We start from the raw sequence: 16,757 nt of genomic DNA, 5'->3' as shown, positions 1-16,757 counted from the left end.
AATTACATTTTCTCTCCTGCTTTGTAGTGTTTCATCAAACCACAAGAATAAGAGAAAGTCTTTCATTGTTTTACAGTGTTATTCATTGTACTTTTCTAGTCTTTGCTAAGCCTGAGGTGCATGTGAAAAGAACTGCAAAAATTCTTTCCATTTGTAGTATTGGGTGACATCCTTACCTCACTGTGCATGTGTGCTTACTCCTTCCATGGCTGTCATGTTGCTATGTTGGGGTTTTGTGTTAATGGTGAGGCACATTGGAAGCTCATTATGAACCATCTGAGGAGCCCTGATGAATCTTCTGCAGTCCAGTGGTTCACATCTCTTGGGTCATGCACTTGTTTTAAATGTAGCGTATACTTTTTCCAGTTTCTTCCCCAGTACCTACCAACATTTTCCTGTTCAACCATGCCTGTTCTTAGAGGAACCAACACCTCATTGCAGAATGCAATACCACTGCTTTTTGTGAGCAGTTAACCTTTACTCTTGAAGCATCTTGACGTCTGGTTTGCATTTCTATTGCAATCATAGCCTTTGCCAAGGTCTGAAAGGCCTTTCCTGCAATAATTGTGGTTCTGTATCCTAAATGACTTTTGATTCATTGTGTGCTTTGTGCTTTGGTATACTGCCCATAATTTAAATTATTTTTACAGACTCTAATCTCCCAGAAGAGCCATGTAAATGTGATAGAAGCCTTGCTTATTTAGCTGTAGAGCTAACCAGTTTTTCTTAGTGTCAAATTATCCTGTATTGTATATGATCTTTCTTGTACAATAAAACTGCTTTCTCCCATGGGAGCTAGAAGACAGTATTTCTTTGACAAGGAGTCAAGGAGCTGGTTAAAAATTATGCCATTGTTTCCTTCAGGAAGCACCAACTATACTTTGCCTTACAGCTGGAACAAATACATATTAACAGGAAGCTCCGTCTGATAGCCCTAAGCTAACACAAACAGAGCATTCGCACTTTGTCTGTTGAAGGCTTTTTGATGGTAAGTGACAACGGAGAATAGTCATCTGTCTACTAGCTTGACCTGTGTAGGACGTAAGAGCGGAAGCGCGTGTTGTACAGGAAACTGTTGTAGCCCGTTCCTGGAGGGAATCATGCTTCTGTGCAGGAATGCAAGTGTACTTCCCCTTCTGCTGGGCATCCTCATGCCGCAGAGAGGCTGGAAGATGGGAAGGGGCTGTACCCCTCCTTCCTTCCCCTGCCTCAAAAACAAAACAGAAGAAGATAAGACAAATCCTTAGAGGAAAACCATGCAAAGAGCCTGCGTGGCCAGAGATTTAAACCTTCACCTTTCTTTTTTTGTTATCAGGACTAAGGAACTTTTTTTTTTTTTTAATTTGTTTCATCTTCATCTATGGTTTGTATAGGTTGCTGGTCTCTTCTAACTCCTTGCTACAGTTTTTATTACTTTTTTCTTCCTACTTTGCCCTATTTAATGGATCTAGACCCAAATTAAAATTTATGTATTTTTGGAAGTTAAACAATTCTCTCCTAAGGAAGTTTGCTGAACTGGTTAGATAGCACAGCTAATGCAGTAGTTATGCAATTTTCACTCAAAGATTAGACAGTTCACAGCCATACTCTGGAAGAAAAATACATGTGTTAATAAAAATTTCAAAGTTGGCCAAAGGTATGGGCAAAGATGAATTGAAGTACAGGGCTCCCTCATTCTAATCATGTACCTTCACCACATTCTCTTAAAAACAAACACATTTTTTTTTAATGGAGGAAGTGAGAGAGGACTTCTGATGTCCACCAGTTGCATAACTGAATGCTCATTTAGCCTTCTATCCTAGACTGGCACCGTGTACCGGTAGTTCATAGTCCTGGGAGCATTAGTGTCTGTCCAGTGTTCAGTTCAGACTTGCTGAAGAGTTCAACATGAGACCTATGCATACAGCATATTTATGTGTGTGAATTTCATTAAGGATGAAAGTTTTCTCTGCATGGTGAAATCCTGTTTCTTTTTCAGAAAACAACCCTGAGTTGAGTTTCTCACTTTTATAAGCACCAGTTGACACTATACCTTGATCCCATAAAATAAATTGCCATCCTGTATTAGCTTCCTGGCAATGCTGTTTATGATCTAGAGTCCTTACCTCTCTCTTAGTGTCTGCTGTCCTCCATTTGACAAGTTCTACCTGTTCTCCTTCTAACTTCCACCTTTTATTAGAATTTTTTTCTCAAGCAATCCCAAAATGCCTTGAATGAAAGAACAGGAAAGACCTGGTGCCTAGCTGCAGTAAGAAATTACTTGATATGGATTATTATGAATGTTTACTTAGTTGCACTGTGAAAATGACTGTGCAGTACTGTGTGAGGTGGTTAGGGATTTATGTTGCCGTGTAGTAATATAAATCTGTTCAGGTTTTTCATCAGGTCCTGATGAAAATTAAGTAAGAAATGATGCCTGGAACAGGACAGAATATGTGACAAAGTAAAAGACTGATTCCCTGTCTTCAGTGGGTGTCTTTCCTGAAGTTTTCTATCTAAATCCTCATTGCAGTAACTCTTTGTTGCCTGGAAAGCTGTGTGAAAATGTCCTTTTATACCATTGACCTTTGTGTTCACAAGCTGAAAAGTAAGTGTCAGTACTGTAAGCCATGGAGATGAAAGATGAAATAATGATGCTGTCATACGTTTTAATGAACTAACATGAACTGGATATGCAGCAGCATTATAGTTTTCAAATTGATGATCAAGATAAGAATCTGCTCATATTTAATCTGCAAACTCATGTCATTCATTCTCAATGTCATCTTTCCAGTTCTTCTAAAGCTGTATGCTTAGAGGAGATTAAACTTTGTATTACTTTGTTTTCCTGTGAAACCTATCACAGTTAAAAGCTAAATGGCAAAAAAGTTATTTACTCTGTAAAAACAAAACCAAAAAACAGGGTTGGTGAGGAAGTTGCATGGTTGATCCTGCATGTGACTGGACAAAGCTGTACATTCAAAGACAGACAATCCAGTTGCCCAAAAGTGAAGTGCAGACAGAGGTTCAAGAAGGAGGCTTAGGTAGAATGTTACCAAAGACATAGAAGGACCCAGAAGACATATTTTTTTATTTACAGACTATTTCTTTTTTAGTTTCAGTCACTTTCTCCAGTAGACAGAGAGGATGAACTACAACTAACCATTGACCTCATGCCAAAAAAAAAAAGAGGACAGATCCAGCAGTTATAAGCTAAAATACTATTCCCTGTATGCAAGGGTACTGATAGTTGAATACCTTCAAGATTGATAGCTGTAGTGAATAAAAGTAGTTTGAAAGTAAAGAGCAGACTTAAGCCAGCTCTTACATGACATTGAATAAGGAAAAACTGGCTGTCTTCCTGGAGGGTTAGAACTCAAGTTAGATTTATATAAATTGAACTGAACTTTGCATCTCCCTTCTCATCTATTAAATGTTTTTGAGGTTTCAGCTTAATTTAGGGCCTAATGCCAACCTTTTCTACGTTCATGGAAAGACTCCCACTGAGTGTAAGAAACACTGCAAGAAGAAATAAAACCTACCCACATTTTAATACAGGTTTCAATGGTGATGGCTGCATGTGCATGAGACTATATTAATCTGGTGAGTAAGTACTTCCAGCTTGTCTCGTGCACCTGTTTTTTTTTTTAAATGTTCCTGGTCATATCACTGGACATATTTTATAAACCTTTATCAGTTCTCCTACCTGTGACATTTACTAAATGAGCATTGTTATCTCTCAGTAAGTGGCTAATTGTTCCTTTGATCATTCCACACATTGCTTCAAGCCACAAAAAAGACATGCTAATGTTCTAAATCCATAGTTAAATGCAGAAAAAAAGTGGCAGTTCAGGGCTGGAGGCTGCAAAGTACTGATAGCTACCTGTAATGTGTCAGGTTTCTGCAGCTGTCACTAAGGTCAGTGAAAAAGCCTAAAGTCTGGAGCTGTTCTGAAAGTTGAAATATATCCTAGAATAGTCAGAAACTATTAAATCCCCTTTTAGCTCTTAATACATTCCCTATATGTTTCCTATATATTGCAAAATATAGGGCATATACTAGCTGGTCATGTTTACTTGTCAGCTGTATGATTCTTTCCTGGAAATGCTCTGACTTCTCAAACCTCTTTGAGACAAAAAAATATGTAAATCATCTGGCTGACTTCGTGGAGTAAGCCAAATTTTATTGATTCTGTCTTTGCCCACATAATGCATCCGTGCACACGCTGTCTCATGTATCTCTATATACACCTGTGCCTATGTATGTGCTTTTCTTTTTAACAAGTAGCATAGCATAGACACACATTTCAAGTCTGTATACAGGCCTGGATGTGCGTGGGCTCAAAGTGTTACTGGAGGGTGCACGCTGACGTTGTTTCATATGTGCTGAGGTAGCTCCACTTCTGGGTATGACTCCACCAGCTATGCAGTGCCTGTAAAATCTGACCTGAAAAAGACAGCCACAGGAACTGGCTTCTAGTAAAACAGTGCTGGCTGGTGAGAGGAAACGAGTTGCCTTGTAATAGTCTACTGAAAATGGAGTCCATGAAAGAAAACATCTGCTGCTTTGTAAGCGTTAGTGTCCATGCTGCTTTAATAGTGGTTTCATGATTTCATATCCAGAAGTACAGAGATGTTCAGATGCTTGTAAAATTCGTGGTGTTTAAAGAAACATAGCACTGTTAGATACAAGTTAACCACAAAGCTAAGTCTTTTTGAGTGCATCTGCTGATGCAGCATCTGTGATTTATCTAGGTGCAGGCAGATGCTGCTTTGTAACCTGGGACAGGCAGTATGAAAGGCTTCACACACTGTCACCTCATCTCTGGTGTTTGCTTGGCCCCACAATCTGAGAGTTAGATCAGAGCTGATGAAAGCCTGAACTCATCACTCTGCTTCCTTACTTGAAGATGATCATATTTACGCATAGAGGGTAAACAAGCAGCGGGTTTCAAGAGATAAAAGATAGGTGGTTTTCAAGAGACTAAGCCTTTTCTGACTGCTAAAGTTAAAGAAATTTCAGTGTTCTGCTGTCTGTCTCTCCTGTAGAGGAAAAAGGTATTATACTGGAGTCATTAGGGCAGATACAATGGTGCGTGTTTGTTCTGCTACCCCATATTCAACTGGGGAAACCAGCACAGGACTGTATGCTTAGCAGAGTGTTCCAGAGTGGCTGATGCTACCGGTTAAACCATTCATCCATCTTAGATCTTTAAGTCCCTGAGTGGTATTGTATGGGAGTGAAGGTAGTTTTAATTTTTTACTCTGAGGCAGAGAAGCAAGGCTGGCTAAGAAACATGCTTTTCCACTTGTTATGTTACAATAAAGCAGCTTAGCTACCACCCAGTGAAGAGAAAAGGACTGTTTGTGAAGTCTAATAAATGTTTTGGGATTGGCATGTACACTGGATAGCCCACATTCAGTTTGCCTAATCTAAATGTCCACCTTTAGAGTCTTCAGCCGCTCAACAATTGAAACAACTAAAAGTTTTGCATGGTAACTTGTTTCATATGGGATATAAATTGCTCCCTGAAGGTGTCCAGTCTTTCCACCAACAACAGAGCTTTGATGTGCAGGTGAGGCTTAGTTTGTCTGAAACAAAGCTCTCGATTCAGCTATCTGGAATTATGTGATTGATTAGGGTAGGGCTGATACATCTGCCCACTAGTAATTTCTCTAATGCTTCTTATTGTAAGGTTGGTTTCAATTGCCCTGTAGTTTGTCTGATATTAGCTGGTTGGATGAACAGCTTACATGCTTGGCATCTGTATCAAGGTGAGTACTTTTTTGGAAAAATGTAGTAATAGTGACCACAGTAAGCCAATATTAAGAGTGATAAGGTTATTTTGGGCATGTGAAGATTGTAACGTTTGCTTTGAAAAAATACACCAATTTGGGGGCTTTGAAATTTTATCTTCTGTTGTCAGGGTTTTGTATCTTTGATTTTCTGGAATCTGAAAATTCACACAAGTTCAGTTACGTTCTAAATACTTGGGGAAAAAAAAAATCACAGCTCTCACATACATAGTGGAAGCTTTCTGAGGCTTCACAGTTATATTTCCCCAGGATGATTTTCACATAGAGCAAATTCAAGTTTGAGGCAGAGTCTGTCCTTGCAACTCTTGTTCCTAACTGTTTTACTCCTGTGGACTTGTCTGCTGTCAACAAGTGAAAGTAGGCAGTAACTGACAATCTGTGCTCCACTTTTGGCTGAAGAGAGGGGAGGTAGCTGTCAAAAAAAGAAAAAAAGTGGCAAACTTTTCCGGTTTTCCTTTTTCCTGGTGCCTCACTCCCTTCTTATGCTTCAGAAGTGGAGGAGGAAGCCACTAGTACTGAAACAAAAACAGGGTAAGAGCTGAGTGTTGGAAGGAAAAAATCAGCAATCTAATGCCAGAGGAGGACCATATGTTTTTTTTTTTTCTCTCTTAATTTTGCACCCTCTGTTCCTTATGTGCAGCTGATCTAGTCTCAGAAGCGAAATAGTGATGCCGGTGTGATAGGGTTAGTAGCTCAGCTGTGCTGCTCCACGGGCAGGGTTGTACTAGGGGGGTGTGGCCATCTGTCTAATGCTGAACAAACAGATGAGAAGCAGCAATATCTGACTGAACATCTTTGTTTTGCTTGGGGTAATGTGTATTTGTGGGTATGAAGGTGTCTCATGCTTCAGCCTGGAAAGAGCACAACAATAAATTTCAAGAGTTTTTCTGGGAGTGAAAAAAAGAAAAAAATTAGCAAGACTGCAATGGATCCATGTGCATGAAACCCCGTAAAAGTAGATAGTAACAAGCAAAGAGGTTTGTCAAACGATTTACCCTAAGTTTATCTTCCTGTCACTTAGGCACACAAACTTTCATCTTTAATCCTTTTTAGGTTCTCTTTGGTTGTATTTGTTTAGGAAAAGTACAGAAATGGGATTATCTTTGTTTTGGTGCCCTCTTGTGGTTTCACATATTGGCCGAGTTACACTTTTAAGAAGCCTGCTACTAATATGGGATATAATAAGTATTGTTACCGCTCAGGGTGTATTCAGACAGCTTACACCATCCCATGCAATTCGTTGTTTGCTTTGAACTGGTATGTTGGACTTTTTATCCAGACACCCTTAGCTACCTCTGTGTTACTGAACCCATTTATGTTCACCCTATCACGCGTATTGGTTTTACGTGATTGTGGGAGTATTGCAGAGAGAAGGGCTGGACACTTGGGGAACATTTATGTTGTGTTTCAAATGACTGGCTCATCTTTAAATTCCCCTGCCTTGTCTGCACACTGTTTAAGAATGACCAAAGTTAGAGATACAAGGTGAAAGGAGATTGGAGATAAATCAGAAACACCCACATATTTATACTTTGGCTAGGAAAAGTATATTCTTGTGTATGTGTGTCAATATGTGATAATCTCTATCCTATTAACATCAGTTCATTATCACTTACTAATTTGATTTTTGTACCTAATTACCTATGAACTTCCTCTCCATGATTTTGTAATGTGTTTACAGTATCACTTGTGTGCGCATTGGACTCACATGCGCTGTATTTTGAAGGGATCGTTGGGCAGCCGAGTTTATAGTGTCAATCTTGACACACTTTTGTTTTTTTGAGTGCTTGGCCTTTCAAAAGATTCACCCAGTGAAGTTCTCACTTATGTGAAAAAAGATAAAGGCTCTGGGTGACTTCAGCTGAGCCATGCCAGTTTGCAGCCACTGATGTCCAGTTTTAATATTTCTCCTCTTGAGTTTAGTTTTATTCATTATGTGAATTGTTTTTTGTTGTTTTTCTGAGGAAAAAACCCAACTGATGAACTGTTTTAGAGATCTGTAAAGAGGGGGATGATTTAGTTACTGGATTTTGCAGCAAATTTCTGTCAAGTGCAAAGGATTGGTGTTGCTTGTCTCAACAGAATTGTGAAAAATAACCCTAACAACTAGGTCTCTGTTTAATAAGTGACTGGTTTAAGTCGTCTTTATTGCTCATGTCATGTTTTAAAAAGAAACACGCAGTTGTTTGGGAATGGGAAGCTGCATGTGCCTAGTGTGTAGTGGGTAGCATCCAGTTTGGGTCTTAAATATTTTGTTTCCCAAATGCATTATGTTCCCTTAAAGCAAGCAGCAGTCCTGTGGGATGGTGAGCACAGCTGAAGCTGCTCAGGGAAGGGTTTGAGGGCAGAGGCTGTGGGGCTGGGCAGCCTTGCTCTCCAGCTGTGGGAAGAGGCCTGCTGAGGACCATGGGTGGTTGAGCTGAGTTTGCTGCAACTCCCTGGCTGGCCCCAATCTTACCTTGGGAACCAGGATCCCCTCCCTAAGGACTCACTTGGGCAGGGAGGACCAGGGAACAAACAAATATTCCCACTTTTTCTCTGATAGTTGCTTTCAAATTTTGTTTTATTTAAAAATGGAGTCAGTGTTTCAGATACCAAATGTCAGATTTTATTTATCTGTGGCCTTTTGGGGTTTGGTTATAAAAGACAGTGTGGGTAGAGCCTGTTAAGCTCTGGCTTAGTTGGGATTTCTTTTTGCAGTTCATTAGAATTGGGAACAGCAAAAAGGCAAATATTTGAAACATGTTGGGGGGGGGGTGTGGGGGGGTGTGTGGTGGTGATTCAGCTGTAGTAGCCCTTACAATGGGAAAGAACAAGGAATGCTGTTTTCCTGAGGGTCTAGGAAACAGCAAGTCTTAAAGGTAGGCTAAAGCTAATGTTATTGCACGGTTTCATTTGATAATGTCCTACCCAAAAGCTGAAGAGAAATAAACTATTCAACATGAAGCAGGATCACTCAAAAGTTACCAGCTGTGTTTTAAGATGATCCAATACCAATGACATTTCGCTGTGTACAGATGATTTGTAACAGCATAATTATCTGTCCTCCGTTTAGGTTCTTAATAGACTACATTACATTTTTTTTTTCTTCTAATTTACAGCTTCCTTATTGTGCTGATATGCCTTATCTTCAGTGTGCTTTCTACAATTGAACAGTATGCAGCCCTTGCTACAGGGACGTTATTTTGGATGGTACGTATGTGGATGTTAATGTGATTGATGCATGTTTGTTCTTAATGTGCAAATTCTGATCTCCTGAGCTAATACCACGTCAAGCAGAATGTTCCTTATGGTTTAATTGACAAAAGGCTTTTCTGGCTTTCCATAATGAGTTTGTAAAGCCACAGAAACACCAAAAGTCGTGGTAGCACAAACCCCAAGTCTTACCCTGTATGGCCTATACAGAGGGCACCTGTGTTGTGTCCAACACACATGGCTGTTTTAATTAAGCTTGAATCCCTCATATTGCTCAGGTTAATCCATTTTTCAGCCATACTGAAGACCAGACACCTGACCATAGGTGGGGAAAAAAGTAAGTGGAAGTCTTTTCTTTTAGTTGATGTCAGATCCAGCTTTCTTTCACAAGTTTAAAACTCTTGTATTTTCATTGACTTTAGAGTTAAGACAACTTGCTCCACCTGTCCTCACACACTTTCCCTTCAGTAGAGTAAACATAGTTTCCTTATGTTTATAGTACACTAGTGCTGCAACAGATATGTATCAAGAAATGTTCCAAGAGTATTACTGTCCCACCAGCTTAGCTTTCATTGAAGAGAGAAGTTTTGGAGAGTCATGATTTTAAACATACCTCAGTGGTGGGGTACCCTCTGCTAAATCATTGATTGCTCTTCATTTGTAAATAAATGACCATTACTTACTTGTGAAAGCACTGTCACTGTATTGAGAAAATGCTGACTAGCAATTTAAAAGTCTGTTCAAAATAGTTCTTGTAGCAGTGTACCGGTAGTATCATTGTTATGCGTGGTATCATTATTAACATGGAAAAGTTCACTTAAAACTCCTGTCAATTGTAATAAACTTTGTCAATATCTATTCAATATGCTAAGGTTTTATACTTAATATAAGTACTGTAAGAAAAAGAATATAGTATATTAAATTTAGTGTCACTCACACTATTTCTATTTAAGGTATCTTCATGTCTGGTATATTATTTTTAACTAACTTGTAAGGTATTTGAACTCCTAGGTGCAACATTATAACTAGTTGCCAGCTAAGAGAGTCTATACATGTATTTCTGCATCCAGTACCTTTTCTGTTTTATGGTTTGGGGTTTTCTTTTTGTACAGATTTAAGTTGTTTGTGTTTTTGGATACTTCTCCCAATTTCTGGGATGCATTTCAGTTGTGATATCTCACTCATCTTTGCAATATATCATAATTTTTTTACATATGTGTGGTTTCAATGAAATAACTTCTAGTGACAACATAACCGGTGACGTTCTGTTTTTTTTCCCCTCCCATGAAATCGTGGAACTCATTTTGTGTGTTCATACTGTGTGCAGCATGTATTGTCTGTATGTGTGTAATACATTCAGTGTAATATGTATGCAGTGCGTTCAGGATTACATACAAAGTAGTGCATCAAATATAAGGCTGAGATAGTGGTGCCAAATGTGCAGTGTCATTCTTTGAAATATTGCCTACTTGAGATTTGTGGACTTCTTGTATTCTGGGGGCAGGAGGCTTTGACCAGGCAGCCATAGGTCTGGAAATGCAAGAAATAACTATATCATGCTGAATGTCTGGGAATGGGTGCTCTGAGTTAGCATGTGGGTGTGCTGAGCTGAACAGCCCCATGGAGCAAGTCTGATTAGGTGAGTTTAGTGCATGGGCACTGTAAATCTGATTCGTCTTGAAAATGAGATGGAATACCAATAAAAGCACATGTGTGTGTTATCTGCAAACTACTGTGGTTACAGAATCCCTTCTACAGCCCACTTGTAGGTTGCGTGGCATTGAAGATGCACGTTGGGAAAAGTACAGAATCTGTTCCTCCTGACCGAAAAACTATTCAAACAAGACCCTTGAAAACACTCACAATTAAGAGCTATACTGCTATATTTCCTCCATGTAGCCAAAGTATTTTGCCCTGATAACTGTGAAAGACCTAAGCACCTACACAACTTCAGTGGATAGTCTTTTTAAAACCAGGGAGACTGGTCACATTAAAGTTACAGGTGGAAGCTGAGTGTGCCCTTTTTCATGAACAAGATTTTAGTGCTTCAATAATATAGTCATACAAGATATTACAATTATATGAAAATAAGAGCTAAAAAGGTTGTTGAGTTTATATGTATATATTTCCTTTTTATTCTGGAGTTACTTGTTTCATAATATCCCTTCCAACTAACAGAGGAGGAAATAGAAGGTATTATCAGTAATTTTAAAGCATTTTAAAATGCTTCTGTTTTTCATAACAATAAGAAAAATGCAAGTTTAACATTGGAAAAATAAACAAGGGAAAGTTCATATGTGTTCCAAGTGGTGTTCCAATTTTAGACAAAAAGCTTACAATTAGCTGTTGAATCTTTCTCTACTTGTCACCACACTTCACAAAGCAAAGAGCCTTGATGAAAGCTATACCTAAATGCAGTTGTAATGGGAGATTAGGAGAGAATTGGCCTTTTGTTAGTTTCCAGAATGCAGTGAAAACTGTTTAAATTTGCATGTGTTTATTTTACTTTTTTTTCACTAGATGGTGCTGTTGGAGGGGGTTTGACTCCAGTTACTCGTTGGCACTTGCCCAGCATGAGCTGGAGTCAGAGCCAAGACTGTGAAAGGATCATCATTTCGAAGGGTATATGTACACTTGGCCCATTTAAAATAGTGGTGCGGGAGAGCTTTTGCCATGACTCATAAAGAGAATGTGGTATATCTGTGTAAAAATTGATTTTGAGACTACAATATTTAAACTATGGAAAGAAGTAATTCAGAGATGTATGTTCCCAGAGAGGCCATATTTTTCTTTTATTTTCATAAGCAAGGATTTTATGGTGCCAGAACACAGCAGAATGCTGTTATCTCAGCATGATCTAAGAAAATCCAAGTGCCTGATCCAAGGGGATTAAATATTCTGCTGAACCAAGGGATATTTAGTGTGCCTGAAAAAGCTATTTTCTGGTAGGAATCTCATTTCAATATTGATTCCAAAAAAAAAAAAAAAAAAAGGAAGGGTATGTTTTTATGATGAAAGTATAAGTTCTTTCCAGCTTTCTGTTTTCTGAGTTCCTTTTCTACTTTAGCATACTTCTTACCAAAGAGATTAAAAAAATTTTAAACATTAAAAATACTATCAATTAAGATAACTACCCAAAACTATTACCTTTTTAACATTTATGTTATTGGCATTGAAATTATTCGAACAGTTAAGAGAAGGTGGCACAGAGTTTAGGCCTATGAGAAATCTAGATTTTATTTCTTTTTTTAATCTTTTGTTTTGAGTATAAGCCTTGGGTTTTGTTTGCTGGAGTGTTTTGTGGGTCTTGTGAGGAAGAAAGAGAAGAATACCTACAGCTTTTGATTCTGAAGATGGTCTTTACAGACAAAAAATGGTTCAAATAGTTCAAAGTGGTCCCAGCATTTTTTTTTCTGATTGTCTTCCTTGGTTAAGAAGGCCAAGACACAGACTTTGGACATGGACATTGGTGTGTTTTCATCCTTTTGAAAAATTAAATGGGATTAATGTCTGTGATAGCTCTACAGACTGATCTAGTCTACAGACTCTCTCTAAAGAACAGCTGTAGCTGAGAAAGTGAAAAAATCTGTCTTTGCAACCTCAGCAATGTCCCCTGGTCTGACCCAGAGGGAGGTCAGCTGGTGTAGAAGACGTGTGGTGGACTCATGCTCTTTACTCCTTTTCCTTTGCTGGACCTGCAGCTAGACCTGTCCAGGGAACTACTCACTGCAGCATTTCCTTTCTGTCAGTCCACCGATAGCTGAAGTTGAGAACCCCAGCTTTCATTTAAAGTCAGCTTCTCTACATTTAGATTGTAGTAAAAAGGCCATATGTGAGTGGTTCAAAGGCTCAGGAAACACAAACAGAAATGAAAATCGCCCTCCCCCCTTTTAGTTGGGTGACAATATAGTTAGTAGCTGGGACAAGGAGCTTCCTCTGAATCTGAATCCAGGTGTCTCTTGCCGTGCTTCAGTCTGGTTCTGATGTGTGTAGCTGAGCTGTGCTGGCAGATAATGTGAGTGTTTCTAATCTGCTTCATTGAAAAATCAGCTGTGTTGGTTTGAAATGCTGCTGGTAGTAACATCTTCACTTGTTCCAGCTGTTCGCAAAGCCATCCCTTGTCAACTCCCCTGGTCTGTATAGGAGAATTATGTGTTTAATGTAAACACGATGTTAAAGGGATTTAATTGGGTTCAGAAGGTTGCATGAACATGCTTTTAATCCAGCTTAAATTCTGCTTTATGTCCATTATGAACAGGTCTGAGGGAGCCAAATCAGATGCTTCTAAAGTGTAAATAAGAATGTCTGTTAGGGACAGCTGAACCAATTTAATGAAATGGGCTTTAAAAAAAAAAAAAAAGACAAACCTGTTGTTATGGTTTGGTGTAGATGAGATCTGAGCTGAGGAGGAATGCCAGGAAGGAAGGAAGAGGTGATATGGAAGGAAAGTATGCCAAGACCAGTAAGGGAAAGAGGAGCTACTTTTTGTTTTCACGTGTGCTAAAAATCGAACACTTGTAGAAGGCAGCTATACTTTCCCCTTAAAATCTGTAGAGGGCAGCATTGGACCACTCTGTGTCTGTCTGGGACGGCTGGATTCAGACCTTGGATGGTGTCCTGAAGTAGGTAAAAATATCTTTTGGAAGAAGGGAACTATTAATAAAGAGATGGTTTTTCACATGGACTTGGGGAATTTTATATGAGTAATCAACAAAAATAATTCTGGGAGAGAGGGGTGGAAGAAAAGGACTGTGTAAATGTTGCTGCCACAGACAACTCTGGCCACTTCGTGGTTGTAGCCACAAAATTCATGCTGTTTGGCCTACCTGATTTCTCATCATGTGGATGGCTAGAAAAAAGTGAGAACAATTAAAGCTTTCAGTGAAATGAATTGGACAGGTATTTACTTGGAGGAGAAAGAAAAAGATACTAAACTTGTTAAGATTTCCAGTATGTTATGTCCTTCCGGGTATGCTCTTGCTATTGTCTTAGATGTTTCCTTTGCAGTGGGGAAAAAAAAAGTTGCTTATTTGGCTAAACTTCTCTAAAATTACCACCAAAAATTTCTTTAAGATGTATGTGATAAAAATCACTGCTTATTCTTATAGAAAAGAAAATTCTTTTTACATGTTTTGCATACATTTCTTCTAGCAGGTTCAAAAGTTCTCGATTTGAATTCTTATTTTAGTCTGCTACGCTGGAATGTGTATTTGGTAAAGATCAGCTTGGATGCAGAAAATTGGTTACTTCCTAAGAACTATGAAAAAAAAATATTAATCCCTCTTCTTGGGTTTCTCTACCTGGAGTTCTGTGGTGGCATACCTGAACACTGCTCTTTAAAATAAAAGTCTGCAACTACATCACCGTGAGCAGAGGAATTGGATTTAACATTGATCCCCACAGTACGTTGGGATGAGATGCTATGAAGCACTAAGCGTTTATTGGAGCTCAAACTCTGAAGACTAAAACAGGCTCTGGGATGAGCGACCTTCCTCCAACTCAGGGTGGAGCTGGTGACAGATTGCAGGCCAGCACAAGCCACTGGTGCTAGACTGGTGCTGGCTGCTCGTTGGCCTACATGGTCTGACGTGGTGATCTCCCTCACTGGCAGCGTGGGGTGTTGGCCAAAGGCTGAGATGAGCACAGTGCCAGGTTGTCCGTTTGCACTGAGCAAGCTTCCCAGCTTTTCAGATATGAACTATAGTAGTGTGACAGTTTTCAGAGAACATTGCTTTTATATTGTATGCAGCATTTTGAAAAATAGCAGGATATGTGCTTCAGAGTTGTTAGTAGTTCACCTGTTCTCAGGAGCTTGTGTTTGCTTTCATAAGTCACATAGTGTTTTGTTTCTTTACTTTTTAGTACTTTTTTAGTTTTTTAGCATTCCAATAAATTCTGTTCAAAGGTGCATCTAAGAAAATCCCATCACTGAAAAAAGAATGTTTCATTCACTTTCATCAGACTATCTACTTAAGGCTTACATTTTGAATAAACTTTTCTGGGGTGTAAATCCACGTCAAACTCGGAGTATTTGCTTGGTATACTCTAAAAGAATCATGATAAACCTATTTTCTGTGAAATGATACACATTTTTCACTATTTAATATTTTAGTAAACAAGCAGGGTAATACAAATTCCATCTTGGAAAAAAATTTAAACCTGTGAAATATTGGTTCATAGTAGAGCCAAGCAGTGAAAAGAAAGATTTTTAAATTTAGGGTTTATCTGGATTAGTGTGTAATGTTTGCAGTGACAGGTGTTTCCTTTATGCTTTGCCCAAATGTCTGGAAAGTAGTTTGTCATTAAGTGCTACATTCAGTGTGTATCTCAATTTCAGTATAACTGGAGGGTCTATGGCTTTGTTAGGTCCTTTTTTTCACATCTGACCTCAGCCAGCTGGAGTCTATTGTTTTAAGCGTAATGTAACAGCTGACATAACATAACGGATATCAAGCTGAAAAACTGAAACAGTGCAGTGAACTGGTGCAGAGAGGGGGGAAAGGGAGAAGTTGGGAAGGAGGGACAGGGGCAAAACTAGCTTCATGATTCAAAGTGGAAGCTTGCTAGCTTGTTTTCCCGGGGGGAATTAGCTAGGAAATAATGGGATGAGTCTGTTGAAGTTCTATTTGCAATTGATTACATATGATAGACTACCGAGCCAGACTTGAGTTTGCCAGCTGTCACTAGCTGGTGGCTCTTGAATGGCTTTAAGTGGCCCTTGGTAGGCAAAACTGGAATAAACTCCGCAGGTGTGGTGTAATTGTAGTGCAGAAGAGCAGTGAGTGGCAATGCCTTAGAAGAAAGGAGGTTCCAGGAGTTAGTAGAGAGAAAATAACTTAAACAAATTGAATGCAGTAAGAATTTTATTTTGCGATGTTGGATTAAGTGGGTTCAATTAACTGACTAACAAGAGCAACTGGACTTCTTCGTGGCTTTCTTTTTCTTGGCAGTTTCTAATGTAAGCTTCTATGAGTTCATTCTTTTAAAAACTTCATTATTTCATTTCTCGACTTCCGTGTTTGATGGTAGGAAAGCGCATCTCGGCATTGAGCGCTGACTGCTCTTGGAAGGGAAAGGAGTAAATGAACATCCTGTTAGAAACTTGCCACGCCATGAAAAAAGTGACAAATATCTAACTTTGTGCACAAAGAAGCAACAAGAAGGTATAGAGATCACCCTGTTATTTCTTCATATGTATTTGTGTATGCTTCTTTACGTATATATATTTCTATATATAGAACATATTTCTATTTTTAGCAATGATTAGAAAAAATACCTCTAGCTGGATTTCATTTGTATTGAGTAGAGCCTCTGGCAACTCCACCCAACTGTAAGTTTATTCCATGGTTTTAGGAGAGGGGGGAAAAAAAGTCAAGACTCTGTATGCTGGCTTTTTTTATGTATATGGGTATAGGCAGCCAAATTAGGTTCTACATTTGTAAGTGAAGTTTTTATGGCAGCAGACTTGCAATTGTGCAGTATGTATAACTTTGTGCATGTGAGTAGTCATCATGACTTCAGCAGAGCTTCCTGTGTGCATAAATATTAACAGGATCAGGGTGTAATAGGAAAGGTTTCTTGAACAGTGTCTGTTTGTACTTAGGGATAACCCAGGAAGCACGAGAGTTTGATTTATGTAGCTACAAGCTGTATTTACCTCATATTTAACGTTTTACATTTATTTTTCTCTAATTTACTTTTATTTTGGTAGTATGAAAAATGTCAGTATGACTGAAACATCAGTTCTGTTGGACTTGTCTTGCACAG

The 16,757-nt window shown here is 38.8% G+C and overlaps 1 protein-coding gene across 6 annotated transcripts in view; it reads left to right on the top strand.

Annotated features, from left to right (window-relative positions):
• The window catches only part of KCNQ1 (potassium voltage-gated channel subfamily Q member 1), a 363,861-nt gene that overhangs the window by 41,938 nt on the left and 305,166 nt on the right, over positions 1 to 16,757 (top strand). For all 6 annotated transcript variants that reach the window (XM_074884929.1, XM_074884926.1, XM_074884928.1 and 3 more), the window contains exon 2: positions 8,897 to 8,987. In XM_074884929.1, coding sequence (XP_074741030.1) covers positions 8,897 to 8,987 — 91 coding nt within the window. The remainder of the gene's footprint in view (positions 1 to 8,896; positions 8,988 to 16,757) is intronic.

The sequence above is a fragment of the Strix uralensis genome, chromosome 15 (genome assembly GCF_047716275.1).
Source record: "Strix uralensis isolate ZFMK-TIS-50842 chromosome 15, bStrUra1, whole genome shotgun sequence".
Classification (NCBI taxonomy): Eukaryota; Metazoa; Chordata; class Aves; order Strigiformes; family Strigidae; genus Strix; species Strix uralensis.
Note: the sequence above shows the minus strand (reverse complement) of the source record. Positions and strands in the feature narration are given on the sequence as shown.